At 43.1% G+C, this 27880-nt stretch overlaps 1 protein-coding gene across 10 annotated transcripts in view; it reads left to right on the forward strand.

The window, feature by feature from the left end:
* Positions 1-27880, forward strand: part of FOXN3 (forkhead box N3) — a 216629-nt gene that overhangs the window by 127990 nt on the left and 60759 nt on the right. For all 10 annotated transcript variants that reach the window (XM_040066834.2, XM_040066832.2, XM_040066830.2 and 7 more), the window contains one exon: positions 6833-6897. In XM_040066834.2, the coding sequence (XP_039922768.1) occupies positions 6833-6897 (65 nt within the window). The remainder of the gene's footprint in view (positions 1-6832; positions 6898-27880) is intronic.

Consider the following 27880-nt stretch of genomic DNA (forward strand, 5'->3'; position numbering starts at 1 on the left):
ACTGCCAGCAAGCTGCTGGCAAGGATTAGTCTTTTTCTTTTCCTCATTAGCAAAGCACAAGTATTACCGGTCCAGCAGTATATGAATACTTCTGTATTGCTCAAAGGTATAATGACAGTGATCAATTCATTAAAACAACTATGGTTTTATACCCAGATGGAGAGAATTAGACCCTCTTTGCAGTGCAGTAGTGTTGTTTGCCCCCATGCAGTAATGGTATTAAATTCCAGTGTGGAAAGGAAGCTGATACAGCAGTGGAAGAATGTGAGGTCTCTGGTGCAAGAGGCGAAGAGCTGACAATTGTTACAAGAGTCACCAATCAGAAGAAGCTGCTGTGTGTCTACTGCCCACTCTACAAGCTCGTGGCAGTGTGGTTTGGCCCAAGTGACCTCCTGTGCCATTTAACAGCCACTCTGCAGATCACGTTTGTTCAGCACAGGAGCCAAGAAGGATGCTCACCACTCTAGCTGGGAACATTTCCCATGCCTTACACAGGGTGATTGCTGTAAGGAAGTACTATTCATCTTCCAGCATCAAGGAATGCTGTATTCCCACAAAAACATACTTAACCTTTTTTCCTCAGTTACAGCAGCATCCTAAATTTACTTCTCAAGTAATAGTAAAAACTGAAGTCTTCCAGCTTAGTTGGGCAACCATATATATACCTTATAGTAGCAGTCTGCACTCTGCTGGCATCAGGAGCTGAATGTGCTTGTTGAGAGCATCATTCCCTGCTGCCTCTAGATACAGGGTTTAATGGGCTCCATCCAGATAAGCCATCTACAGTGATTGTTAACAGCAACTTGAACATAAGACTGACTGTGATTTTTGCTGCCTCTCAGAAACTTTTGGAGGTGGGTTTTTATGCCTGCAAGATGCTTCATTTGTTGTTCTTTGACAAAATGATTTATTGCTTTTAATTTTGGTGTTCCTGACATTTCCTTCAGTTCACTCTCTGTTAGAGGTGTTGGTGAGACTTGGCAGAGAAGCATTTTGCACTGTGGATGGTTGGTAATGGAATACTTACAGCATGGGTACAGCAATGCCTTCTTTCCCTTCACCTGGCAGTGGCAGCTTCTGTTCCCAGGAATTTTCAATTATATAGCCATCCTCAGAGCTGGTATTGCCCCCAGGGCAGAGGGGGTAATTGCAGTGTATTGGGTCGAGCTGGATGTAGAGGCACTTCAGTCAATCATCTTTTCTTGTTCCCATCATTTTTGCCACTGGTAAGGGCTGGAGAGGGCATCCTCTGTTTCCTTGCTGCCTCTTTGTGCTCTAGCAGCTAATTCTTACTGCATCCTGTTGGGTATTTTGTGTGCAACAGCTTGTTAGCTTACAGCTGACATTGTTGATACTTCCGTCCTTTACTGAGCTGTCCTGCCCTGTAGTCTAAGCTTTCCTGAAAGCCAGAATGTACTTTGGCACCTGCCATGCCCCCACCTCCTTTTGGCCACGGTGGGCTGAGGTGTCTGTGGGTGTGAAGCAGGTTCCCTTCCTCTCCACTGAGCTATCCTTCATTGGGCCTAGTAAATTTCAGCTTCAGAGGCCTTTGAAATGTGTGTTCACAGGCTGGTGTTGGCTTGTATGCTTGCTTTCCCCTCTTTCTTTGTCTTCCTGCTTTGCCATCACTCTGTGGACATATTTGGTAACATAGTCATTGGCCTGTATTTATTGCCTGGCTTCTGTGTTTTCATAATCCTGTAATTGTGGTGTGTAGTCCCACACAATTGAATTTGGTTTGAATTTTTAGTTGTTTGGGTTTTTTAAATCTATTAATCAAGGCACTCTGACAAAGAGGCCTGTGAGAGCTTTTGGCATAGTTGTGAAATACGGCAACTGTGCAAGAGAATTCTTACTCTGTCTTTTTTTAGTGCCTGGCTCTAAGACTAGTCTCCTTGCTATAATGTGAATACCAGAAGACAAAGGGTTTATCTTTCCTTTTTTAAATTTCTTGAAGCCTGTGTGCCTTTTGAAGATTTTTATAAATGTCCACCATACATTTTGATAGAACTAATTAGGGAGCTCACACACATTATTGCTTCTGTATGCCCTGGGAGCTCCTGGTTGGGCTGGCCAGCTGCCCTGAACCCTCACTGGCTGGACAGTCTTCATATTGGCCTGGTTTCCAGCAGAAACAGTTTTCAAATCAACACATTCCTGTAGAATGTTTTAGATTTCAACAAAGCAACATTTTCCTATGGAAAAGCCTTTCCTTAGAAAAATCCCTGCAGTCAAGAAGCTTCCTCTGCCTGGGGCCCAGTGGCACAACAAAGTTTCCTGCTGGTTGTGTCTTTAGAGAAAGAACAGTTCATTGCTTGCCTTGAGTGGAAATCAAGACTCACTTGTCATTAAAAATTGCTAGGCACATCCATGGGATAGGTGGGCTTTGATCAGAGGCAGTTCCCAATCACTCAGAGGTTAAACACCATCCTCCATCAGTTCTCTCAGATACAGGTTCAGCAGGCCGTGAGTACTTCATTTGCTCGCTGTGGTGGTGCACAGATGCCACAGTGCCAATGACTGTGCTTTGGAGAGGGGTGGATTGTGCACTGGATGCCACTGAACTTGAACCCCTGGATCCTGTTTTATGCATTTGCTACAAATACTGTTGCAGCCTGGATATCCTCTTAGCTGAGTGTATGCTTCAACGATACGATAGTATTTTCAGAAAATCAAACCAATGGTCCTTGGCAGACAACTGTTGATGTTTCACGTGTTGTCTAATTCATAAACTGTATGAATTGTTCTTTCAAGATGTTTTCTTGAAATCTCAGCTTACTCTGGATGATCAAGGTCCATCTTCCACCTACCCCCGCAAGTGCCTTGTGCTCATTTGCTTCTCAGAGTTAGGCTGGTCCAAACATGTCCAAAGCAAAAATATATTAGGCCCCAAGTTTCTTCATAGTAAGATAAGAGTTCAAACCACTCACTGTTTTTCTTCCAAGAGATGGTACTTTAGTCAGTGTGCCATCAATAATGCTAATGGCATAAATATTAATTTTATATCAGCTATTGTTTACAAAAGAATATCGTAGACCCAGATTTAGCATTTTTATTTTGCCTAGGTGCAGAATATGCTGTTACTTTTGTAGTCATGGTCTATAGAAGAATGAACTTCTTAAAATGGTTTCTTAATCTGGGACAGAGAGGAAGCAGCTTTTGAACACTTTAAAGTGAGAGATAGTTCAACTCTGTCAGTTGTCAACTTGAAATATGTTTTAATAATTAATAGCGTCTGAGACTTCACATACAAAAGTTTGGGAACAGAAAAAAAAAAATCACCCAGTGGAGATCAGACATAGGTAAACTTCTGCAAAGCCCTGCAAACACAAAAGTTTGTGGTTTTGAAAGGTCTGATGCTCGCTGCAGTACATTATTTACATGCTTTAATTCTTTAGCTTCCTTCCTTGGGAAGACACAGTTAATTTTCTCAGTTCATGTGGGTTTGTGCTGAATCAGATGGAGATTTTTATGAGTGCCCTGGGCCTTTGTTCAAATTGGAAAACAAGATAAATCACTATGGCTTTGTTTCTCTAGTGGAGACATTTTGTCTGTTCAAATATATATGCTTTTCCCACTCCTTTCTTTAACCCTCTTCCACCCACTTATGACAGCCTGGGAGTGAATTTCTTTTGCAGTGTCATTTCAGAATGTCACTATTTTTTTTTTTTTTTTTCTCTTGGGCTTTTGAAAAACATACAGTTGCTATACTGTGATTTCTGATTGGCAGTATCAAGACCATGCTGTGGCTTTCCATCCAGCCTGATGGGTTCTGTTCAAGAGATTATGCAGGACTCTGATGCAACATAGCATATGTTACAGGAGTGAATCCTACAGGAGTGTGAATGCCCTCAATAGCTCTTGACCTTCCTATGAGTTGAGGAGCTACACTGAAGAGCGGGTGCTTACTCTAAGGAATGCAAACAATTGGTTGCATTAAGCCCTATGAAGTGAGAGTGTGTTCAGACAAGTGTGTGCCCCATGCTCTCCAGCAGTTAGAATGTAGACTACTTAACTTCTTTTTTGGTCGTTTTGTTTTCTTTCTCTCAATTCCCATTTTTGTTCAGGAATATTGAAGGTTTTATTACATAATTAGTTTGGATTTATATACAGTCCTTGTTTTAACACGGTGATTTTTTTATATATTAACACAAGAATATCTGCAGAATAATTGTGGAAGAAGTGATTTTCTTCTATATGGCATTTTAGCAGAACTTTGCTAATGCTGTCAATGTAATAGACACCACCTGTTTTCGTTTTGTTGCATTTTGTGTAGCAATTGTCAACCCAAGAGGAGACAAAAGTGACTGAGTAGAAATGGATTGTAGGGCTTGGTTCACACTGTGAATCCATAGAAGAAGGATTACCTCCTTAAAAATGCAGAGTGCCTTACAGCAATCTTATTGAAGGATATTTAGTGTCTTATCAACAGTGCTCGAATTTGGGCATAGGGCAATTATTTATATATTGGTAGCATAGTTTCATGATGCTAATTTCAGTAAAAGTGTAGTGTATTAGAATACCTATGATTGTCTTCAAGGTGTAGAGGATTTTGAAACCTGTTTCCTGACTACAAGAAAGACTGTGGCAGCCTATCTCTACCACTTGCCTAGACAATACTGCAGCAAATAGTTCCCCCAGGTACCATGGTTTTAAAATACTCACTGTGCCTGAGCCCTTGGATCCCACCAGCGAAATCCTACAGGCAGTGTCTCCTGCTGAGTATTGCACTGCAGGAGTGGGAGTGGTGGTGATGTTTCTGCTCTGGGCAGCACAACCTGCCATGAAGAGGATGAGCTGTGCCATAGGGGAGGGAGAGGTGCACCTGGACAGCAGTCAGCAGCGCTGTATGGAGAAGAGAGTGGTGGTTTGTAACACCAACGACAAATAAAGCACCAAATAAGCCATGCCCCCTTCCTTCACCCCTTCTGGTAAGGGAGGGACGAGAGTGGAGACTATGGGTTGAGATAACAATCTACTGAAAGCAAAAAGCAATAGAATAAGAAATGCACAACAATAACAATATTAATACCAGGAGTATACCAAGAGAGAAGGTATTTTATCCACAACAGAGGTATTCACTACCAGAAACAAAAACAAGATGGTGGACGCTCCCTGTAGGTTGCATCCATGTGGCTTCCCCAGACAAAGGTAATATGGTGATCGTTCCTGTGGTAGTTGAGAACACAGGTAAGATGGTGAGAGGGCTCCTGTGGATAGCATTTTCTGCCACCCAGCCCAAAACAACTGAATACAGTGACAGGTAAACCTCCCAAAAGCTAGGTCATCCAAGCTGGGTTGTGCTGCCGCTCCACTGAGTTCAGTTCCTCGCAGGTGCGTGTGCTACCGTTTCTACCGCTCTGATGTGCTGGAGGTCAGCTCCAGGGTTGCTGTTGCTTTCCAGCCGTTCTTCTGTGCTCCTTTGGGCTTGGTTTGGCGGGGCTCCATTCAGCTTCACTCAGTGAACTCAGCTGGCTTGGGTCATCCCCTACCACCCCTTTCCCCCGACCACCCCCCATCGGCCTACATGCTAGCACTGTCTGTTCAGCACTACTGTGGTTTAGCATTTTTGCCACTTTTTTGCATCACCGTGTCTCGTAACTGCGTTCCAGTGAAAACAGGAGGTAGACCAGTGGTTGTAGTAGAGACCAAGTCCTCAGAGGCTGATCCCAACAGGTTCCCACTGTGGAGGCAAAATGGTGCACTTCCATTGGGGCGCCTGGCTTTTCCTCCCAGACCATGCCCGCAGTGGTGATGCGGGGGGTGGAGAATAACAACTGGGCCCCACCACCTCCTGCAGCCAGGGCAGCTGCAGGGTTGCCTCACCTCATTCCACTCACCGGGAGAGGTGGTGGCGGGCAGCTGCTGCAGGGAATCTTCCTCACAGCCTCCCTTCTTCTCCAGCTCACCAGCGCTGCAGGCTGTTGGAGCAGATGCTCCACACTTTGTAGCCCACAGTGCTGCGGGGCTGCTCCAAGGCATCAAAGGAAACAAGGTTTAGATGATCCTACCAGCGTTCCCTCTTCTTCCTCCTCCTGTGTTTGAAATGTTGTTGCCTTCAGCAGCATTTGTCATAGGATGGTCTCTTGGAGGCCAGCCCCTTGGGCAGCCTCTGCGTGAGCAGGAGGCAAAGCAGACGGGCCTGGCCCTGTCTTAGGTGAGGGCAGGGCCGTGGTTCAGGCAGTCAGTGACTCCTGCCAGGCGCCCTGTGGCCCCCATGGCCACTGCCCTGACGGGGTCTCGCAGGAGCCGCCGTGGTCACCAAGCGCACGGCAAAGGCCGAGATCTGTGGGTGCTGGCGGATGACACGTTGAGCTGTGATTTCTGGTGCGGTGAGGGGACCTCTGCGTGCAGCGGGGTTCAGGGGTGAGGCGCGGGAACTGCCCCGTGTCCGGCCAGCGCTGTCCCGGGCAGACACATTAGCTGGGGCAGCGTGTTGTTGCGGCTGAGCGAAAGCCATAAAACACTGGAGTTTTTAGCAGGTATCTTTGGAAAAGGTAATGTACTTGGTTGTACTGAGAATTCAGTAAATAATTTTGACATCGATTTGAGGTTTTTTATTGTTTATTCGAAATTGCTTTTTTCTCTCTTCCTCCAAGAGAGTGTGGATGTGTACTCTGCTGAGGAGGTTTTTCCTCCTGAAGAAAATGTCAATCTTGAATCAAATTAACCTATTTTTAACATGAAATTTTAGACCCTTGCTTGAAGGCAAAAGTGTCATGATGTTGCATTAGCTTTAAGAACAAAACAGAATTCGTGCAAATAGTAACTTAAAATGGCAACTTATAAAGCAAATGTGATTTTCTTTACGCTTGTTTCTTATTCCTTTTAGCACATCAGGTCCACCCATTTGGCCCGGAAGCACCTTTTTCAAGAGAAATGGAGCCCTACTACAAGGTAGGTGATAGATACTACATCCTGGAGTAACTTTTTTACTTGAGAAATAACTTCTTCAAATTGCACAGCTTTTTTGATACTCACCTGGCAAGAAATAACCAAATGTTTTTTTGTTTCCTTTACCCTTTCTCCTTTATTGTGCATCTGGTGCCTTGAAAGTGACGGTTTACCACGTACAGTGAGTGTAGTCTGTGAAAGTTGCTGCTTTTTTTCTTTCCTCAGATCATTAAATTGCTTGCTGTAATATATGGTGAAGGGTGGCTTTCTGTTTTTTTCTCTTTGTGTGGATAAAGAGTGCCCAGAAGGAAATGTTCCAGAAACACTGCTTTTAGCTCTGTGGATGAAACAAGGTCGTTCTTTGAGGGACATTCTTTTCCTTACTCCTTAATTGTGCTGATAGCAAAAGGTACCAGAAGGTAGGTAGCCATGATGTAGTGGGGAAAACAGTGTCAGTGTGTTTGTCTCAAGAAAGCTACCATGTTTATTTAATACTGCTTATATTCATAGAACAATGTTAAATATCTAATTTTCATTGAATGGACAGTATACACAAAAGCTATGACTGCTGTTTTGATAGCTGAAAATTTTCATTCTACCTTACCATACTTCTTAAAATAGATCTTTTTTGCTGCTGTGTCTGTTTATATTTCTGCTATTGAGTAGGTCATTCTTAAATAAGGTGTCTTAGGAACACAGAAGGCTGTGTCCCCAGACCGTGAGTGTTTCTCTGTGGTGAAAAATAACTTACACCACTGAGGATCGTTTTATGGTCTTTGTAAGGATTTATCCATGAATTGTCTCAGTTTTCCGTTTGTTCTCTTGGTGCCAAGACTTATCTGGTCTTTTTGCTGACAGAAAATGCTATATAATTTTCTCGGGAGCATTCATCCAAATCACCTACGATGGAGCTTTACACACAAGGAAATAATTCATTGTCAGGCAATATTACCTTCTACATACCAAAGTAATCCAGCATTTGAGGTTTACCTGAGAATATTTTTCAAGTTAATTCCTTGCACATATCTAAGAATTTTCATAGCTATTTAATATCTATGCTGAGATTTCTTCAAGTGACTTTTAAATACATTGAAGCATTCAGGTTGTTTCTTAGCACTAGGAGATGGTATAAATTGTAGGGTTTAGCACATTTTGGCTTTAGTCTGATCAGATAGACTGATTCGGACTCTTCAGTCTATCTGATCCTAATGTCCTTCCTAATGAGAAGAACTAGATTTTAAAATATAGATTTTAAAAGTAAAAAAAACTACTGTGAAATAGCTTGATTGTTTCAGTTTTTCAGCAATGATTTTAAATGGGTATTTGCACATATATAGTCTTTGTAGTCTGGGCTGATAAAATGTAAACTTGCTCTGTCAGGTCTGTATGGCAGAAATGTTTTAACTTTTCTTAAGATACAAGATACCAGGAATTAATAACAGCTGTTTCTGTAGTCCTCCCTATCTGTTGCTTAAAGCCTTCTCACAATAAAGAATACACTCTTCTCTACCCTTTTCTCCTCTGCCCTCTCCTGCCTTCTATATTGGGATGAAAAATCTAAAAGCCCAACACTTTTCAATATATTAAAGAAACAGAGAAAAGAGATGACTGTCTTTTCAAGCATCCAGCAAAGCCTAACATTCTGTGGTCTGAGCTGGCATTCTGTGTTGCCATTTCAAGTGGAAAACACAGCTGATTTGGGCTGTATTACAATTGAGGTTGGAAGGGTGAGAGAGTATGAAGAAAAACCTCATTAAAGCAATCTTTTAACACTTCCCGGTTATAAATTTAAAGCAAGAAGATAAATCAGTGAAGCCTTCCTTTCTGTCTTTTTGCTTTCATTTCTGTCTTCGAATTTTTCCCTCCAACAGGCTCTTTAATATATAGGCTTTAGCAGGTTGCATGGAAATAGTGCATCCACCACCTTGCTGCTTCTGAGCATCTTTTTCCAGAAGACCTGTGTAGAGAAATGGTAGCAGTGCGGGGAGGTGTGAGATGAGGTGTAGATGGTTGTCAGTACCCGTGCTACATGACCATCTCAAGTCTTTTTCCAGTGCTTATAATCAGCTTAATGCAAACAGGAGAATGAAAAATTGACTCAATTATTGGTTTCAAGTTATAGTACTGCCTTTTGATTGGCAAAAGTTGAGGTAACAAAGGGATTTTAAGCTATTTTTGTTTAATAAGTGTTCTACTATGTTTGAAAAGAATGTTCACTGTGTTATATGCAATAATACAGAATAATTCTGTAATTATAGTAAATGTGGTATTCATGTGCGCTTGTCACACCTCATTTCTTCTGAGTTGTTAAGAAAAATGTTCTTTTTCTGGTCTGAGGAATGAAGAGAAAAAAATTCCACAATGTAAGTAGTGCTTTCTTTAGCCAAGAGGACTTGTAGATGTTCCTGGTTTCCATTCATTTTATATCAGAACTATTTGGCAAAATATATCTTGGCCATTGTAAAGAGTTTAACAAATTTCTTCTGAGGAAGTGACTGAGAAAACAGTTATCTCTGTACCTCAAAATAGCAAAGGAAGAGAAGGGGAGGCTAAAATTCATTTTAGCTATTCTCTGTCCTTAATATTTTTGACGTGAGTGGGATTAATTCTCTGTTACTTTCCGGCCTTGTATTTTTTGAAGAATTTTGCAATTTTTGCCTATGATTTTATTAGATACCAGACAGCAGTCTTGGGATTTTTGTGAGGATCATGGTACTGTTTTTCTTAGCATTAACTCTCCAACCAGTTATTAAAATTGAGTAAGTCACCTGCCTAGGTGCTTTTTGAAGTCTTGAACTCCTTCTGCTAGGTGGTGGTTGCTCCCTGTGTCTTTGGACTGCTTGGTCCTCTTGAGAAGTCCCATGCAGAGCTTAATTTAGGTAGGATCTTCAGTCTTACCAGAATCTAATGTCTTCTCTCAAAACTGACCTATGTGTCCATGGAAATTGCTGTGTTCTAGCCTTCAGAATTTCCATATAAAACAGGTTATTGCTCTTGCTGCTTTTGTTTTTCTGTTTTTTTTTTTTTTTTTTTTTTCTTTGTTTGTTTGGTTTTTTCCCTGTGTTTTTTGTTTGTTTGTGTTTTGTTGTTGTTTTTGTTGGGGCTTTTTTGTAGCTTGTTACTATATGTATTGTGTGGTTTTTTTAATCTGCTGTATGGAGAGCCTTTGCTCCTCTGTTTTTTCTGTTCTGTCATAACACATTCATTTTTATATAATAAAATATATGTGAGGAAGAAGTCTGTATGATGGAAAATACCTAGACATATTCTAAATTCTTCAGGAACTTATACTGGGGAAGATAGGTGGGGCCATAGTCACATTAACTTCAAGACCTTAAAATTAATATATCGTGTTCTGAAAAGGGCAGTTTCATTGCCTCTGCTCTGATCTTAGGTGTTAAGCTTGTGTTACAGACTTGAGCATGCAGTTTCTCACAGATCAGTGGTAATAATAAAACTATTTTGCTGTTAATATATCTGACATTCTTCTTGAATAAACGAAAAATATATCTTCAAATTACCTTTTACCAGCAGTCATATAAATTCCAGTGGTTGAGTACCACCTGTAAGCTGTAGCTGGACTGTGGAGTGGTTTGGTTTATTTTCTTAAAGGTGTAACTTCCCTTTACAGAGAAAAAAAACCAACAAAACAAAACAGCAAAGTTACTATCCTTTTTTAGTCTTATTTACCCTCACACTTTTATAATTTAAATACAGCATATTACAATGCCTTTTTGTATCAAATTTGTTCTGTCTCAATTTGTCTTCATTGTCTGGGGACAGAAAATTAACCTGGGTCATCCAGTCCCTATTGCTGTTGAAAAAAAAGGGGGATGGGCCTCCTCCACTGAGACTTGATGGTCCACCTTCCAGTTGTTCCTGACCTACTGTAAGTAGAGCTGCGATCCTTGCCAGGTTGTCTGCTTTCTGGTGTGAGCAAAGTACTCCACTTCCTCTTCTGCCAGTCAGCACAATTTAAATCTGCTGCCTGTGGATGTTACATCAATGAACGCTTTCTTCAGTGATCCTGCCAACCTGAATTCACACCTGTGGACTGGATTGCAGCAGTCAGTGAACTGAATTCACACAACATGGCTTTCCTTGGAAGCCATGATTCACTTTTAATGAGGATGGAAAGAAAGATTAAAAAATTTGTCCCTTTGAGAACGCAGAAGGGGAGCAGTGAGGAGTTGCATGTGGCCTCTGGTTCCTCTTGGCTGAGACAGCCTGAGAAAGGAGGGATTGCCCCTAGATCTCATGGTCTGCTTAGTACTTTCTCTACCAGCAGCTGCAGAGAGCAGCCGTCCTCATGCTCCGGAGCAGAGCAAGGGATGGGATGCTTACCTGGGGATGACTTGTCCTCTGCTCCTCTGGGAAAGCACTGTATGAGACGTTCTTCTCTAAGACCTGAAGCAGCCCGTGTGCGATCTGCCTCGATCCAGCTGCCATGGCTGTAGCTGGCACCACCTGTGAGCAGCTTTGATGGGACGGAGTTGGAAGAGACTCTTCACAGGGTCAGGTGTCACCAAAACCACTGTGAGATGGAGACTCCACAGTTTGTGGCAGAGTAGAAGTGGAAACTCAGGGCACTGCTACTCCATTGGCCTTTGATGCCCTCAGTCCAGGTTGATGGCTTTCATGTTTTATTTATATCTGACACCTGGCCATAATTTCAGACATTAAGGAAGGTACCAAGGTACATGGATCACTTTATTCCTTGTTGAAAATGCTGAGTTATTTAAACTACATAATTGCATTCCTGATAAGAAAGCTTATTTTGTATGAACTGTGGTCAGACCAGAAATGAGATGTCCTACATAAAAAGATGAGGAACCAGTTTATTTTGAACATGTGCATACAATTATACAGAGATCTTTTTCTTCTCTAACAAGCTTGAGAATCCTTGAGATGTCCAAACAAGCCATTTAATCTCTTTCCCATTAAGTATTTTTAAGAAGTGAGAGAGATTTGGGACTTTACCTTTCCAAGCATTAGCTATTAGTAGAAGCAGTTGCTGAGATGGAAATAAACCAGCAGGGAGGAGGCAAAAAGGGGGCATTTGTTGCTTATTTCCCTTGAAAAGGCTAAATTAGAAACTTTCACTTTTAGAAATGAAGACGTCCGGCCTATGTTTTTGTGTTAATAGTGGCATTAGGATAAGAATGTAACAACAGCGAGGGCTGGTTTCTTTGGACAAGTATTGCCCACACCAGCTACTCAGCCTTTACTCTAAAGAAGCTGGGAGGAGTTGTTTTTTCACTTTCAAGAGGGAACCTGACAACAAAATCACTAAGAGAAGTTGCCTGCGTGCATGCAGCTTCATGTACTTGCCGTCTAATAATGGGAAAATTTGGAATGTTTTTGTCAAGACCGCCAACAAATACCCAGGAGCCCCTGCAAGCACAGTGGGCTTCCTTCTCCTGATGGAACTTCAGTTCATCTGCTCTTTTCACTGGGCAAGCAGAACAGGTGCGAGTCCTGAGCCTGTGAGGAAGAGGTACAGCCCATCCTGGAGCACAAGGTATCTGTACCTGCTGGTGCTAACAGGGCTGAGGAGAAGGAGGAACAGGTGAGAACTGAAAGACAAGAAACTTCAGCAAGTGTCGTGCATTTAACCTTCAGAATTGCATGTCACACCTCAAAGGAAAACTAACCTTGGAGAGAAATGCTCTCATTTCTTCTACCGCCTAGAGGTGCAAACAAAAAGAACATGGCAAGGTAGCATATGTATTACGGATAATTTAATGTTATATAATACTTAAATGTCATGGTGACCATAAGAAAATGGCCAAAAGCAATACAAAACAATCCAGCCTTAGGACTGGTAGATTTAGCTGCTGTGATCTATAACACAGTCTTGGGCAGAGCTCTAAGGCCCAAATCCAACTGCACCTTAATTTCTTAATGCATATTTGGGCATCTCCTGTTCCAAAGAATCTAAATACATTTTCCTGCTTTGAGGTTAAAATTTCTTGATTTTATGCTCTGTGAGATGAGGATAATAATGGTGCTCTTTACTGCCCAGAGCTGTCAATCTACAGAATATTGGCTCTGCATCATATTCTGATACTCCAGTAATGGAGGAACTTTAAACAGGGGGAACATAACTGTAAAAAGCAACAGAGCTGTCCGTTAGCTTTTGCAGGAAAATGAATTTTGGGTTTTAGTTTGTTTTTCTTTTCTCCCCAGTTGAACTCTTTACTCTGAGAGATACACTTGAAAAGTGACTGTTTTGTGTAGGGGGGGGTTTGAGTGTCTAGTTCCAGTGTAGTTACTTTCATCAGCAGAGCATTAAACCTTTTGACTTCATCATGTTTTCTCTTCAACTTTTGCTTCTCTGAGCTGCCATTCCACTGTCTTTGAAACAATGGTGGCAGTCATGCTCTGTTTGCTGGTGACTTGGTTTGGGTCAGCATACTGAATTAACAGCAAAGCTGCTATCTCTCCTTGTTAAAATAAATCCCTTTTCATTCACATGGCATAATTATTTAAATCAGCTTTTTTTCTTCTTCTTTTTTCCTCCTTTTTTTTTTTTTTTTCCCTTTTTCCCACACACACATGAAGGCTACCTGACAATCTCTTCAGGAGTTTTCTTTTCAGGAAGATGATTTACATGGTGCTTCCGTAGAGATTGAATATTTGAATAATTTATTTTTTATTAGCATTCAGTGTGTTTGCAGTGGTATTATTGAAAAAGTAAAATTAAGTTGGATGGGTTGTACAGTGTGTCCCTAAGGGAGTAATTTGAATAGCAGAGCTCTCCTTTGTTTGGGGAAGTGAGTAAACTCCTAGTGGGGCTGCTGGGGTCCTGAGGGTGCTGGTGAGGGCTCCAGTTTGTGAGAGGATTTTGTAATGGCCTTAGCACTGTACAGTCAATAAAATCCTGATGAGCAACTGAATTTTGCAGTGATTCATACAGAAATGGTGGCTTTGGGGTGACATTTTTAGCTCTGCAGTCTGTGTAGGGTGTTTATATAGCTGTGCAGTTTGTATGTAGTCTTTTTATTCCTATTTTTTCAGTTGAGTGTGTAAAATACGGCAAAAGCTGTTAGTAAGTGCCTGAAGTGTGGTGCTGCTAACACTGATGTTAGAGCCGTTAGGATGGAAATGGGATCTGTAGTTGTTTATATTCCCTGTGACCAAAAGTTCTGAGCTACCTTTGGTCTCTGAAGTTGAGAAGGAAGAAAACAGAACTCTGTCAAACAGGTCTTGGTAATGGTAGATCACGTTGCAGAGTACACAAAGATAAGTTGGATTCCTGTTGTGTTTAAACTCAGTAACTTATGTTTCATATCTACATGAGTGTCTTTACTATCTTTACAGATAACTCTGCTTGTTTTATAACAGTCCTGTGTACTGACTTTTGAAATTATTACATCTGAGTGACCCAAGATGAAGTTTACTGAGTTTGGTTACTTCCCTTAGCAACTGGAAAGTATGGATGAGTGCTGCAAGGCAAGTGCTACCACAGTATTAATATTAACCTTGGGCAGAAGTTCTTGGCATTGGTCTCTTTACCTGTTCTGCCTTCAGTCAACTGCTGTGTGAGTGGTAGCAGTAAAATAGCACTTTGCAGAACACACCAGAGAAGTGACTGCTGCAATTCCTGCAGTACTGCCCTGGGTGCCTCAGTAACTGCTGTAGTGTAGGAAAGAAAAGGTACAGGAGGTTACCTCCAAAGCATGAAGGAGGTAAGGAGTTAAATGGTCCCTGCTCTGGCAGTTTAGTGCTGAGGTAACCTACAAGGTCCTCTTTTTTGAAGGATGCTGCTAAGTGGCTTAGAATCTGTTCTTAGTTTCAGGTTGGTCCTGCAGGTGATGTGGCTGTGACTTTGCAAACTGAACACTAGAATCTACTCCCTTTAAATTGTCAGTAGCTGATCTCAGCTTTTTTAGGAAAAGTATTTTCTGTGACTGACCCTCCTGTAGACATCAGCACAGGTATTTTTGTCTAGAGACAGGTTGCAATGTTCCTCCCACAAACACACATACAGAACTGACTTCCAAATGGAAAACTGACCATGGTGCTCTTGGGTTTCAGTTGGGTGAAGGAAGATAGAGACTAGACAGAGCAAAAGAAGCAACCAGTTCCTGCTGAGTGACTTTTTCCTTTACTAGGACTGCCAAACACCCTCCAATGTTTTCCTTTCCATGCCAGGAGTTGTAGTCTGCTCAGAGAGCGAGGGCTGTTTGGCTGTTGTGATTGTTTGCATCCAGGATTACTGGGTACCTGGTGGCACAATGAGAGCATCTCCTAAGGGAGATGTATCTGGGACGTGTACTGGCTGTGATCACTGCAGAAATGGAGACAAGTCTGGCAGCAGCTGGTGTCAAACTTCTCCTCTAAGTGAAGTTTGGGGCTAGGCTAGGCTGGGGCTTAGAGCAGTAATTTTCAGTGGCCTGTGACAGGAATGTAGCACACCACCAGTTAGGTCCCATTTTACAGGAGACATTCTCTGAAAAAGTCACAGTTAGAAATTAGTGGTGAAATTTTATAGTATCTTGGAAAATGGTAGAGTACAGAAAGATTTATTTTTCTGTAACTGTGAAATTATTGTGACTATTGCCATCAAAATCTCTAGGCTGATGAGCTGGAGCATATGCTCCTTGCTGAGAGCCTGGGAGTGTTTGGCATTCCTAAAATGTGAAGGTGGCTGATATTAGAAGCAATCTTGGCTTTCATAATTCTAGAGTCTGAAAGCACAGCTACAAGAGAGACATATGCCTGTGCTTTACATGGAGATTACTAAAATAAGAATATTATTGGAGTTGTGTTGCTATGAGCAGTTTTGGTGATGTGCAGATTGCTATGAGGAAGGGAATACTGTTGTCAAGTTGGGCTGTTCCTTGACTATGTCAGATTTCTTGAGCCAGACCTATATGAAGAAAATTAAAACAGAAGGTCTAGGAATTTTTAAGATGCTGTCTTGCTGTGACCTGCTTGTGTGATGTGCAGTCACCTGTTTTTGGATCCCTGGGGAAGCCAAAGCTTCCTAACTAGTAAAAGAAAGAAAATTATGAGACAGACAGTGATGCTGATCAAGTCTAAGCAATGTTTGTGTCTTGTGAGTTTTCTTTTATGCTGTCTGTGTTAATTATGCTCATGGTTAACACTGGCAATAATTTTTCCTCTCTAACATAGTAGAAATTTCTTTCTGTCAGTCAGAGCAGATATCTGTTCTGCTGGTAAGTTCTTGATTACACAGAAGACATTTCTTTAACATCCAAAAAACGGCAGATTAAGAGAAATGGAATATTACTAGGAAAGCTTAATTTTATTTGAAATATTGAGAAAAATAGAAGCTATCTTAAATTGATTGGGTGGTCAGTGGCTGGCACATTTCACTGCTATGCCTTACTTAAGCTAAATATGAAAAAATCCATTGGTTTCAGATACTGGAATAAATCTTGCCGCTAGAAATTCTTGAGCTGTACACTTGAGAATATGCGGAGCTCTGGAATGGCACATGTAGAAATATGCCTCTTCCTGCTGCTGAAGACTCCAGGACGGTGTAGATGAATGTAGACGAGAGATCTCTGAAGTTAGGTTTTAGAAGATGAGGTTTATTGTAAGGGATGTGAGGCCTTGCTCTGAGCTGCCAGGCTGCAGCTCGTGGCAAGGCCTAGGAAGGTGGGGGAAGGGAGAAGTAGGGAGAGGAAATTCCAAGAGAGGAAAGTCCTCGGGGAAGGGTGCCAGGCAAAGAGACTGTCCAGCCCCCCTGGGACCCCTTATCAGGGGTCTTCAAGGTGGGCTGGAACAAGCCTTGGGCCAATGGGGTTACAGATACCTGATACTTCAGGGGAGGGTTACAGGTGTGGGATGAACCATACATTGAGGGGTGAGACAGAACATTCCATTTGACCTCTGGGTCTGGCTGCAGGTAACTTTCAGATGGTCACATAACTGTTTTCCCAGAGATCCAGTATCTAATACATCTCAAACATCAAAACTTACTTTCAATTCTATCTCAGTTACAGGTTTCACATTCTCAGAATAGAGGCAATCATATTTATAGGGCTTTCTGGCTTCATCCTCCCCAACATCTCCCCCGTTCTTATTAACAACTAAAACACTAGACACTGTCTTACTCATTACTTTTTTCACACACTGAAGTATGCAGGGAACTGCTACTAAAACTACAACTACTACTATTAGAATGATCAAACCTATCTTACAAAGTTCCTTTAGCCAAGGTGCAAAGCTCAAACTATCAAACAAATTGTCTAACCAGGATGGGTCATCTATTGTAATTTGGCTAGCTAAATCTCTCAATTCTTGCAATTGTTTATGAATGGAAACAGAGTGATCAGATAAATTCATGCAGCACAAACCTTCAAAATCTTTTGGAAAAGGTACTCTAACTAAACAGGTTTTTCAGGGCTTCTGTCGGATAGACAGATGGTATCAGAGCCTGCAGACTTAGCTAAAACAACTCAGACATTCATCTTTGGTTGACTTAGGTAAATCTTCACTACAAAAACTAAAACAAAAGAACAAAAGTAACATGCAAATAATAAAACTCCAGTCTTCTCTTGGGCTGTTCTTGGCAGATCATCTTCTCCTGATGATTCTGCGCAGCTCAGGTCTGGGTGCTTGCTTCTTGGTTTGCAGCAGTACTGGCTGATGTGGGCATGTCAGCAGGCTTAGATGCTTCACGTTCTTCACTGGGACCCACTTGAGTCCTCCTTCTGTGGAGGCAAATGCAAACCTCTTCCCCCATGTTACAGGATTATATGGTCTTTCTAACTGTCTTGATTTTAAATTTTTAATTGAAACTGGGGGGTGTTCTTTCAGTTTTACCTTTTTAGTGTTCAAGAAATGTCTGTAAATGTGAGGGTGAGGCTCTTCTGCAGAGCTGTTCAGAAAATTATAAACATACTGAGCTTTCTTCAATCTCTTTTGAGGTGTAGCTTGGGCTTTCCCCCTTTTCACTTGACTTAAAATGCATTTTAGGGTTTGGTGTGTTCTTTCTAGGGTATTTTTCAGCAGTTCTTTAAAATATGAAGAGCAGATGCCACTGTCCTTTATCACTTTTTGCAATTCTTCCATGTCCTGAGATGGGATAGGTGTCCCTGTTCTGGGACCTCCAGCTTGCTGGCTGAATATCACAGGCATGGCTAGAGGATTTAGATTTTCTTCTTTGCAAATTTCTCGTGTGACTTCATGCCAGTCTGTCAGTTGAAGGTCATCAGAACATTTCTGGGGACCTTCCAAAATCGGGATTGGTGTTGGCAGATCCTCAGATTTGAGAGAGTTGGCAGCTGCAAGGGCAAAACAGTTCTCTGTCTGTCCTGTATTTGTTAAAGTGGCTGCCACATTCCATCCTCCCCCTTCTCGTTGCAAGGCTTGTGTGCCAAGCTGTGGTTCTGTCATGCTTGGGCACGATGCAAGATGCGGCGGCAAAGGCAGGGATGCAGGAGGCACAGGCAGGAATGCAGGAGGCAGAGAGCTTGTCAGTGAAGACATCTGAGAGGAACTTGAAGCCGCGGGAGGAGTCGTCAGGCATGAAGCTGTTACAGTAGCACGTAGGTCTGGCGGTGGAAGACGCGCGGAAGGATACATATAAGTCGCTGTAGAATCGTGTTGCTGTTGTGCTGTGTGCAGGGTCGTGGACGAAGGAAGGGCTGCTGAAGGCTGTGGTTGTGCAGAAACTGCTGAAGTCTGTGGCGTCGGGGGCTGTGCAGCACGCGCGGCAGTGTGGACTATTTGCGATGGCACTGTAACAAGTTCCGGCTGAGCGTAGGTTTCTGCATGGGGCTGTATCACAGGCGGTGACGCGGCCGGGCGCGTTGGCGCGAAATGCGAATGCGCTGCGTGCACAGGGTCGGCGTAGGAAGTCGTCACGGCGGCGGGCTGCATGGGGCGCGCGGGACGTGGCGGAGGCGCAGGGATCGCAGCAGGAACCGTGGGAGGGATTTCTAAGAAGCCTGTGGGCACAGGACACGCCGGAGCCGCGGCTGGGGGCTCCGGAGAGTCACCGTGCGATGGGGACACGTCGGCAGGGGGTCGTGCTGCGAACTCGGCCACAGCCCCGGCCTCCGGTGCAGCCGTCGCTCTGGCAGGGACGGGGGGGCGGGGTGGAACACGCCGCGGAGCGGGGACTGGGCGTGCCCGGCCATCCGCCGTCTGTGCCGCGGCACTCAGCCGCTGGTAACTCGCAAGCTGGGCTGGGGCACTCTGCGGAGCCGGGACGGGGACGGGCCGGAGCATCCTCCGCGGCGCGGGGCTGGGGCGCTGTGGCAGAACACGCGGGGGGGTGGTGGGCATTTCCGCGTTAGTGTGCGCAAGGGGAACTGCAGGCACAGCCGGTACCGGCGCCAGTGGCACCGCGGGCGCCGACACCGCTGCAGCCGGCACCGCCGGCTGATAGAAGGGCGGCGGCGGCGAGGCAGCGACGGGCACGGGCGAAAGCGGTGGCACCGCCATCGCCGCGTCGGATACAGCGAGGGGGGCTTGTGCCGCTTGCAGGAGGGTCGCTGCCTGTGTGTGAAGGACGCCGGCAACGGCCGCGGCTACAGCTGCAAAAGCCGTGGCCGGCGGAGCGGCGGGACCCGCGGGGGGGGAGGGGGAGTACAGCCCGAGCCGCGTGGTATGGAGGGGGCAGGGCTGCCACCGTGCCGGCAGCGAGAAGCACCGCAGGGATGCTGTCAGTGGGCGGGCTCGAAGGGGCAGAGACGGGGACGGGGCCCGGCACAACGGAGCGGGGGGAGGGAGCCCCGGTAACAGGAATTCCAGCCGTGAACGGGACCGAGGGCGCGGTGGGAGGGGCCGCAGGGTCCGGTGGGGGCGTAGGGGCCGAGGGGACGGGTGCCGCGGCCACGAGGGTGGGGGATGGGTCCGCGGCGCTCGGCGGGGCCGCGGAAACCGAAACCACGTGGCGCGGCGAGGGGGGGGGAGGGGGGCGGGCTCCGCTGCAGACCGGCGGCCACGCGGAGGGGATCTCCGGGAGCCGCGTGACTAGATGTCGTGGCTGCAGAGGCATTTTTTGTAGCAAAGATCTCAACGAGGGCCCTACAAGCTGGAACGAGCTCAGCAGCAGCAAAATTCTTCAGTGAAATATCATTAAAGAGTCTATTTCCAACTGAGTCCCAAAAGTCTCTGGTAAAGACGGCTGAACGGTCAGCATTGGGAAAGTTAACTAGAGTCCATTCTAAAAGGTCTTTCAGCTCTTGCTTATGTAAAGTACTGTGATTGCAGCGTAAAAGATACTTAAGTTTCTTATAGAGATCTCTATCAAGGGTAGAATGGCAGTGCCCCATTTTTACACCAGTGTAGCTCACCTCGATGTCGCAGAAGCAGGTCCTCACTCGAGATCCGACGTGGGGGTTGGCCAGACACTCCAGTCGGCTCTCAGGACGCTGCGCGGGGTCCCGTTCAAAGCTACGGCTCCAGGCGCTGCTCAGGAACAGCTCCTCCGTGCTCAGGGACTCCAAACTCCCCTCGGCGCTTCAGTGCGGGCAGCGCAAAGCAGTGCCCACACGCGCTCAACGCACGTGGCAACGTACCACGGCAAAACTCCCTCCGTGAGCCGCAGTGGCCGCCGCTCAGCAGCAGCCGTCTGTGCTCGAGGGACGCCAGGCAAAACCTCCTCAGAGCTCCGAGTGTTCGCTACTTAGTAACGATCCTCGTGCTCAAGGTTTTGTCTTCGGCAACTTTAAAGAGCTCCAGCCTCACGCTGCCCTGCAGCGATATACTGTGCTCACGACACCGATTAGCATACAACTGGTAATTTACCGTCCATGGGGAAGTCTCTCACAGCTTGAAAGGCTGGGTCCGGCGTTTTCCACGTTGGGCGCCAATTGTAGAAATATGCCTCTTCCTGCTGCTGAAGACTCCAGGACGGTGTAGATGAATGTAGACGAGAGATCTCTGAAGTTAGGTTTTAGAAGATGAGGTTTATTGTAAGGGATGTGAGGCCTTGCTCTGAGCTGCCAGGCTGCAGCTCGTGGCAAGGCCTAGGAAGGTGGGGGAAGGGAGAAGTAGGGAGAGGAAATTCCAAGAGAGGAAAGTCCTCGGGGAAGGGTGCCAGGCAAAGAGACTGTCCAGCCCCCCTGGGACCCCTTATCAGGGGTCTTCAAGGTGGGCTGGAACAAGCCTTGGGCCAATGGGGTTACAGATACCTGATACTTCAGGGGAGGGTTACAGGTGTGGGATGAACCATACATTGAGGGGTGAGACAGAACATTCCATTTGACCTCTGGGTCTGGCTGCAGGTAACTTTCAGATGGTCACATAACTGTTTTCCCAGAGATCCAGTATCTAATACATCTCAAACATCAAAACTTACTTTCAATTCTATCTCAGTTACAGGTTTCACATTCTCAGAATAGAGGCAATCATATTTATAGGGCTTTCTGGCTTCATCCTCCCCAACAGGCACAGTTTGTTCTTACAACAATTAATTCATAATTTGATTTTCCTGAAATTGATAACAGGCTAGAAAATTAATTGGGACTTCAAGGGGAAAGGAGGCAGGATTTTTTTTCTTTTTCAGGAGAAATAGAGTGTGTTCAGAAACCCCCAAACCAAAGCCGGGACATCTTTTGGGTTAAATAGTGCTTTACACTACAGGTCTCAAACTATTAGAAGTACACCTGTCAAGATAGTAGACTGTGAACATGAACCCCTACTGTACACAGCACATCTTCCTCACATCCTTTGTCAAAGAAAGCAAAGTTGCACTTGGATCTTGACAAACTTTTACAAAACAATCCTCTCTAATCACCAGAGTGAGATAAACTAATTTTCTTACAAGTGTCAGAGTCTGTAAGACTTTCAGACTATAAAAGAATGTATCCTCCCTTGAATGCATTTAATACTGATCACAAGTTAAGATAGAAAATGCAACTTTTCTTTAAATTGTTGTAGGACAACCTCCTTCAACTTGGAAATAGGATTATAGGATCTTTGGCTTCATCTACAGGTTATATCTCTTAGTTACCTTTCTCTTTTCAGGTCAAAATGTCATGGTGCTTGGAATTGTATACAATAAAACTAATAAAATCTGTTTCTCTCTGACAATATTTATTTTTGTTATTCTGCTCTCTAGTGCACAAGAAGGATAAGGTGAAATTGAAATTAAAATTATTCATACAGTGATAGGAAAGTCCAATCCTGATTTTTACATACACTCATTTTGAATCAAGATACTAACAACACTTCCTGCATATCTTTCATTTTTATATTTCAACATCTATGCTTTGCGTCTTTTAAATACAGTTTATTTTGTGTGAATACATATGTTGTTTTTTGTTATAATAAAACAGGAAATGCTGCTTTAGGAACCAGACGCTGAGTTTCAACACTCAGTTTCTGATATTAATACATTAAGTAACTTGTTTCTCCTGAGAAACAAGAACACTATGTAATTTTTCTTGAAGATGAAAAAGTAGCTAAGGCCAGACCCACTTCATCAGCTGTGTGTGTATACAACTACTTCTGTGCTTGTGTGTATGTTTAAATGCATTTAACTAGTAATATAGGTAGTTACCTAATGTAGTGAACAGGTACAGAGAAGTACCCAGTTATGTAGAAAACTTTCTCTTTTTGTGCTAAAGATTTGGTGCATCTGCCACATTCTTATTGTCATAAATGAGTGGCTTGGCTGCTTAAAGAAACATCATCAAAGGTATTGATAAAAGTAGGGGTTAACATGAATTTGTGAAGATGCTACTTTACAGAGCTGAATGGCAAGGTTCACTCCATTACCTACTACACAGGTTAAAGCAAAGGAGCATCAAATTAGAAGCAACTTAGAATGATTCACATGACAGCCAGGAGTGCAAAAGGGGGTAGGGGTGCCAAGGATACGGATGCAAAGATAAAAGTGCAAAGAGGTTTGGCAATATTTAATCATGGATTGAGTACTTCAACATGAACAACGTGATTCAGTAGGGTTCACTAAATTATGACAATGACTTAACTGTAGTTTTGGGTTAGTAACATTCGTACCGTAATCAATTCACACACACAGAGGTAAAATGACAGGTACACCTGTTTCTGTGTGTGTGAAGGTGCCTATCAGTGATTCCTCTCGGGTTCAGTGAAAATCATCAAATCCCTTTGAGTTTCCCAACAGGCAAGGATTGCACCTTGAGAAGCACTGATGTGTCTGGGGGGGGTACATTCAGCCGAGGCCTCATCATCCATAATGGTGCTTCAAGTATCTCAAGCTTAAGGTTTGTGAGCTCTATAAACAATTTTTTCTCTTTATTATTTTGTGTTTCTATGAGTTCTTCCTTTCAGTCCTCTGGAGCAAAACTGAAGTTGTTCCTCTCATGATTTTTCCTCCCCACTCCCCTTCAAACAGTTCAAGTTTTGATGACTACAGTTGACATTGCTAATGCTTGAGGCAGTTTGGAGTTAAATAAGGTATATTATAAAATTGTTTTGTCGTTTAAAAAATTTGTTTAATCTTACATGACCATGACATTCTGTCCATAACAACTTACTCTTACCAAAGATAGGTTTCTGTGTGTGTCTTAGGTAGCAGACACCTTATTTGCTGCATTAAGTCTCTATAGGGAGGTCAAGGTATATTTCTGGATCTGTCTCTTGCGAATTTTGCTGATGAGAGAGGTGTTTGTTTTGTTGTTGGTTTTTTTGTTTTGTTTTTTGCTTGTTGGTTGGTTGGGTGGTTTTTTTGGGTTTTTTTTTTTTTTGTCCCCGTCCCCCCCCGTCCCCCCCCCCCCCCATTTTGTTTAGTTTTGTTTTGTTTCGGGAGGGGTTAATAAAATTATCACAACTTGCCTTGGTCACTGAAAAACCACAAGCTAGATCTGCATTTTCAAACTTGTAAAAATGAGTTAATGGCTTAAAAAACATAAATTAGTAAATGCTGGCCAAGATGCATGTGATTAAGAAATTGAAGAATTTCATATATTTATTAATTTTATTGAGTTGTAGTCAGTCTGTGAAGTGTTCTGGCTATTTGGTTTTGCATTTTGGCTTTTCAAGATCCTTTTACTGTGTCTGTAACTTAGCTGCTGCTTGAAATGGTTTACAGTGTCTTACACAAATACAGCTCTTTCTACTCTTCCTGTGCAAACAAAGCTGCTGTATTATTTGTAAAAAGATGAGGCTTTAAACATGTGAATTGTTGTCTGAGTAAAGGCTTTGACACAAATGGTGCAGAATATAGCACTGACACTTGTTCTTAGTACTTTGGACAGTATTAATCACTGACAAGGCAACCTGTGTACAACATGGGTGCTCAGCAGACAGTTTCATACAGAAAGCACTTCTACTCAAATTGATTCTCAAAATACCCAGCAAACCCTTTAATTTCCCCGTACCATCTGTTGAACAGCTTAATGCTTGGAGGCAGAAATGAGACTGGGCAGAACTGGCTGGGGACAGAACTGAGTGAGCACACAGTACTGCAAGGTCATGACTCCCTGGCTTTTCGGGTCAGTCACGATGGGGCTAGCAGGGCTCCAGTTACTTTTGAAGGACAGGATCCAAATCTACTGGAAGATTTCTGAAATTAATCCTTCTGAAATTTTGTTCCTAGGATCAGCAGTTAGTCTTTTGCCAGACTTGCAAGTTCATATAGGTCCATGGCATCATGATTTATTTTGTAAACATTCCATGATTTGACTGCTATCTTTAGAGATGCCCCTCTGTCTATATGGAGATGTTTTTCTTGAAGAGTAACACACATTAAACTCTTCCGGGTAGCTCTTAGTTTTTGCTCTTAGGAGAATGGCCAGCAAAGATTATAAAACAAACATTCCTGAGTTTTTTTCACTGATATTTTACTTTCTCTGTGATAAACTGGAACAAGAAATCATTTTATTTACCAGAGGAGGAAAGTGAAATATAGAGGTCCAGAATGAGACTTGCTAGTGCTCGGTACTACAAGGCCACTGAACAGCTGTTCAGCAATCTACAAATTGAGTAAAATAGCTTAAGATAATGCTAGTGAGCTACTGGTCTAACTATAGGCATCTCTTTTGTTTCTCAGGGTTTTGTTTTTGGGGAATTTTGGAGGGTTGTTTTTTTGGTGGGGTTTTTTTGTAATTTATCTGAACAAATAAAGATGTAGGTAGTACTTTGAGTGGAATAATAATCTTTTCCACTGAAAATTAGGTTAAAATAATAATAAGGAAAAAAGTGTAACTTAGAAACCACAGTTACATAAAAACAGTTTGCAGTTCCTCTAGATGTTTTATTCAGCTGGTAAACCTGTTTTATAAGCTGAAATTCCTTTCCCCATAATATCCTACGGGAGTGTACTCTGTAAGCCTGACAGGGGGGACAGCTTTATAGACACAAGACAATACATGAAGAATCTTAAAACTGCTTTTTTGAACAGCCCGTAACTTGCAGTTCAGGGCACACCCAGGCATTGTAAGCTCTGGTCAAAGGTGCCAAGAGGGGAGTGGAGCTTCAGCAGTGCTGCCTGTCTGTCACCTTGGAAAATTCGTGTTTGAAACAATTAGTTCTGGTTTCATTTGGAACTCTGAACTCATGTGAGCACCTGTGTCTATAAATGCATAATCCCTCCACCATGCTTTTCACATGTTTTTATTATATATTTATTACTTCACAAGTAACTTGATGAAGGTTGGACTATTGCTATTGAAGGATATGAAGGGCTTGAATCACTCACTGTGGCTGCTATAGTTAGCATTGTGAGCCTCCACTTCTATGTGTGTGCTGGTTAAAACAGCCATCTACACTGCTTTTAGGGACTGCCTGATGTGCCCAAGTGCAGCACCCTACAGACTTGAGGCATTGTATTACAGGTATCTTTCAACCTCAGCTCACCTGGATTCTTAATTTAGGTTGCTTCTCCAGTATTTATTAACAAAAAATCAGGAAGGGAAATGCTATTGACTTTACAGAGGAAGCCTGCAAGCTGAAGCCTGTAGTTCTTCCCCTGCAGGCATGACATTTGGTCATTCAGAAGCAAAAAAAAGCCTGTATCATAAGTACCTTCAGGTATGCAGACCGCATGCAAAATAATAAACAAGAGTTTCCTGCTGACCTTGCTCGCTGGAAGGCGGCAGTTGCCTTTGGCCAGGAGACGGACTGCTTAGGGAAGTCAGTCCTTGGAGAAGGTGGTGATCCTCAGCTGGCCGGTGCCAGGAGGCCCCTTGGAGGGGCAGAGCGAGGTGGCCTCTCTAAAAGGAAACTGTCAGTTTGATCCCACAGCTCCTGGGAGCAGCTACTGTTTTGAAAAGGCGCAATTTAAAAAGCAACATTGGAGACCTGTGAAAAGAGAAACTAGCTGATGATGGCTAGCTGGAGTAAATCACGGTTAGTATTAAAGATGTCTTTAGAAATGCATTTGAGACACCTTTCTGAGAATTTGGATGTGCTTTTTCTTCTGTGCTTGAATTCCCTGAACTGGCTGGCAGGGAACAGTTTTTACATCAAGTGCTAAGTTTCTTAAATGACTCAAGATTTAGCTAATTCTCATGAATCCAGAACAAATGCTGAAGTTTGTGAAGATTTTGACATGCTGTTCTTGTTATACCAACACAAAGATTCATCCCAGCTTTCACTGCACTGCTTTGTGATGGTGGTTTCACAAGTCATAATTCTTCTACACTTGCTGAACCCTGCCAGGCTGCTGTTCTGCCATGATGCATTCTACTGCAAAGCTGACTGTCAGTTACGTTAATTGGGTATTGGTAGCCGTTTGTCTCCTATGAGTCAAATATAGGCTGGGAAAAAATAAACTTAAATCTTTCCATGCAATTTTAATTCAGCTCTCCGTTCATGTGTACTTTTGGATACAGATCCTCTTATTATATAATTACTTAAACCTGTGGGGCTTTTTTTTCCCATTAGTCTCTTGCTTTATACGGCGCACTAACTGTGAAAACAGTGATTTGGAGGACTACTTCAATCTGAAATGCAGTATTTTCTACCTTTTAAGTGCATCACCTTTTGGTGGGTGGAGTTGGTTTGGGGTTTTTTGTTTCTGCCACCTTCATGACTTTCATTTAGGTTTGTTATTTGTATATGGAAGAAATTCTAGACCCAGTTCTATCACACTTCTGCATCCTGCTTGTTAGTTCTGTATGAGATGGAATGATTTCATATACTGCATTATCCGAGGGACTCAAAAATAATAAAAATGGAACTCTTTTTCTGGAAGAGTTTAAATCTACTCAAATTGTACTGAGGTATTCATTTAACAAAAAAGAATTCTAAGTTGTTTAGTTAGGTGTTATTCCTTTTGGCTTTGCTCATGCAGGTGTCATTACTCAGTATTTCATTCACTAAAATTGAAGCTCTGGGTCAGTTATCAAGGAAAACCATTTCCATTTTTTAGTACTTTATAAGCTTGTTACTGTAATAAAAATACATGATACCTAAATTTATTCAGACAGGGCTTTTCTGTAGTTGGTATGGCACATAAAAAAATCAAAATGGGAGATCTTGGCCCTGTGATACCCAGTGTCTAAATTTAATATGTCTAAACAGGACCCTTTAAGTTACTATTTTTTTTTAATTTTCAAAAACTATAAAATGTTTTCAGGAATGATAAATTGCTTGAATTGTGATAATAACTCAAAGCCACATGCAGTGCCTCTCACTTGCAAAACACTTTCAGGCATTGTCTAATTCAATCACAAAGCATCCCTTCTGGTGGTTTTGGGTAAGCACCCATACGCCTGGCTTAAATGGAGAGTTTGAGCAACTTCTTCAGAATGAGCCTATGCTTGTCAGGTGTTAGAGGAGCCACAGGATTGCAGATCCCTCCCTGATTTCTGCATACTTTTTTAAAATTCACCTTGAGAAAGATTCCCGTCGTAGTCTAGAAACGTGCTCCAACGTTGTTAATTGTCCATTATCCAACTGTACATTTGGACATGGAGTCTCCAATGAATGAAAAATTGCATGGTCTCTCAGTTAAGCAGGAAACTTGCCATAGGTTTTCTTTGCTGGTAATGGACATTTACTGCCGGATTCCTTTGCAGTAGGCCAGAAATAGGGGCAGGTGTTAGAGGAGGTGAGGGACTTTCTGCAC

Source organism: Hirundo rustica, chromosome 6, assembly GCF_015227805.2.
Source record: "Hirundo rustica isolate bHirRus1 chromosome 6, bHirRus1.pri.v3, whole genome shotgun sequence".
Taxonomy (NCBI): domain Eukaryota; kingdom Metazoa; phylum Chordata; class Aves; order Passeriformes; family Hirundinidae; genus Hirundo; species Hirundo rustica.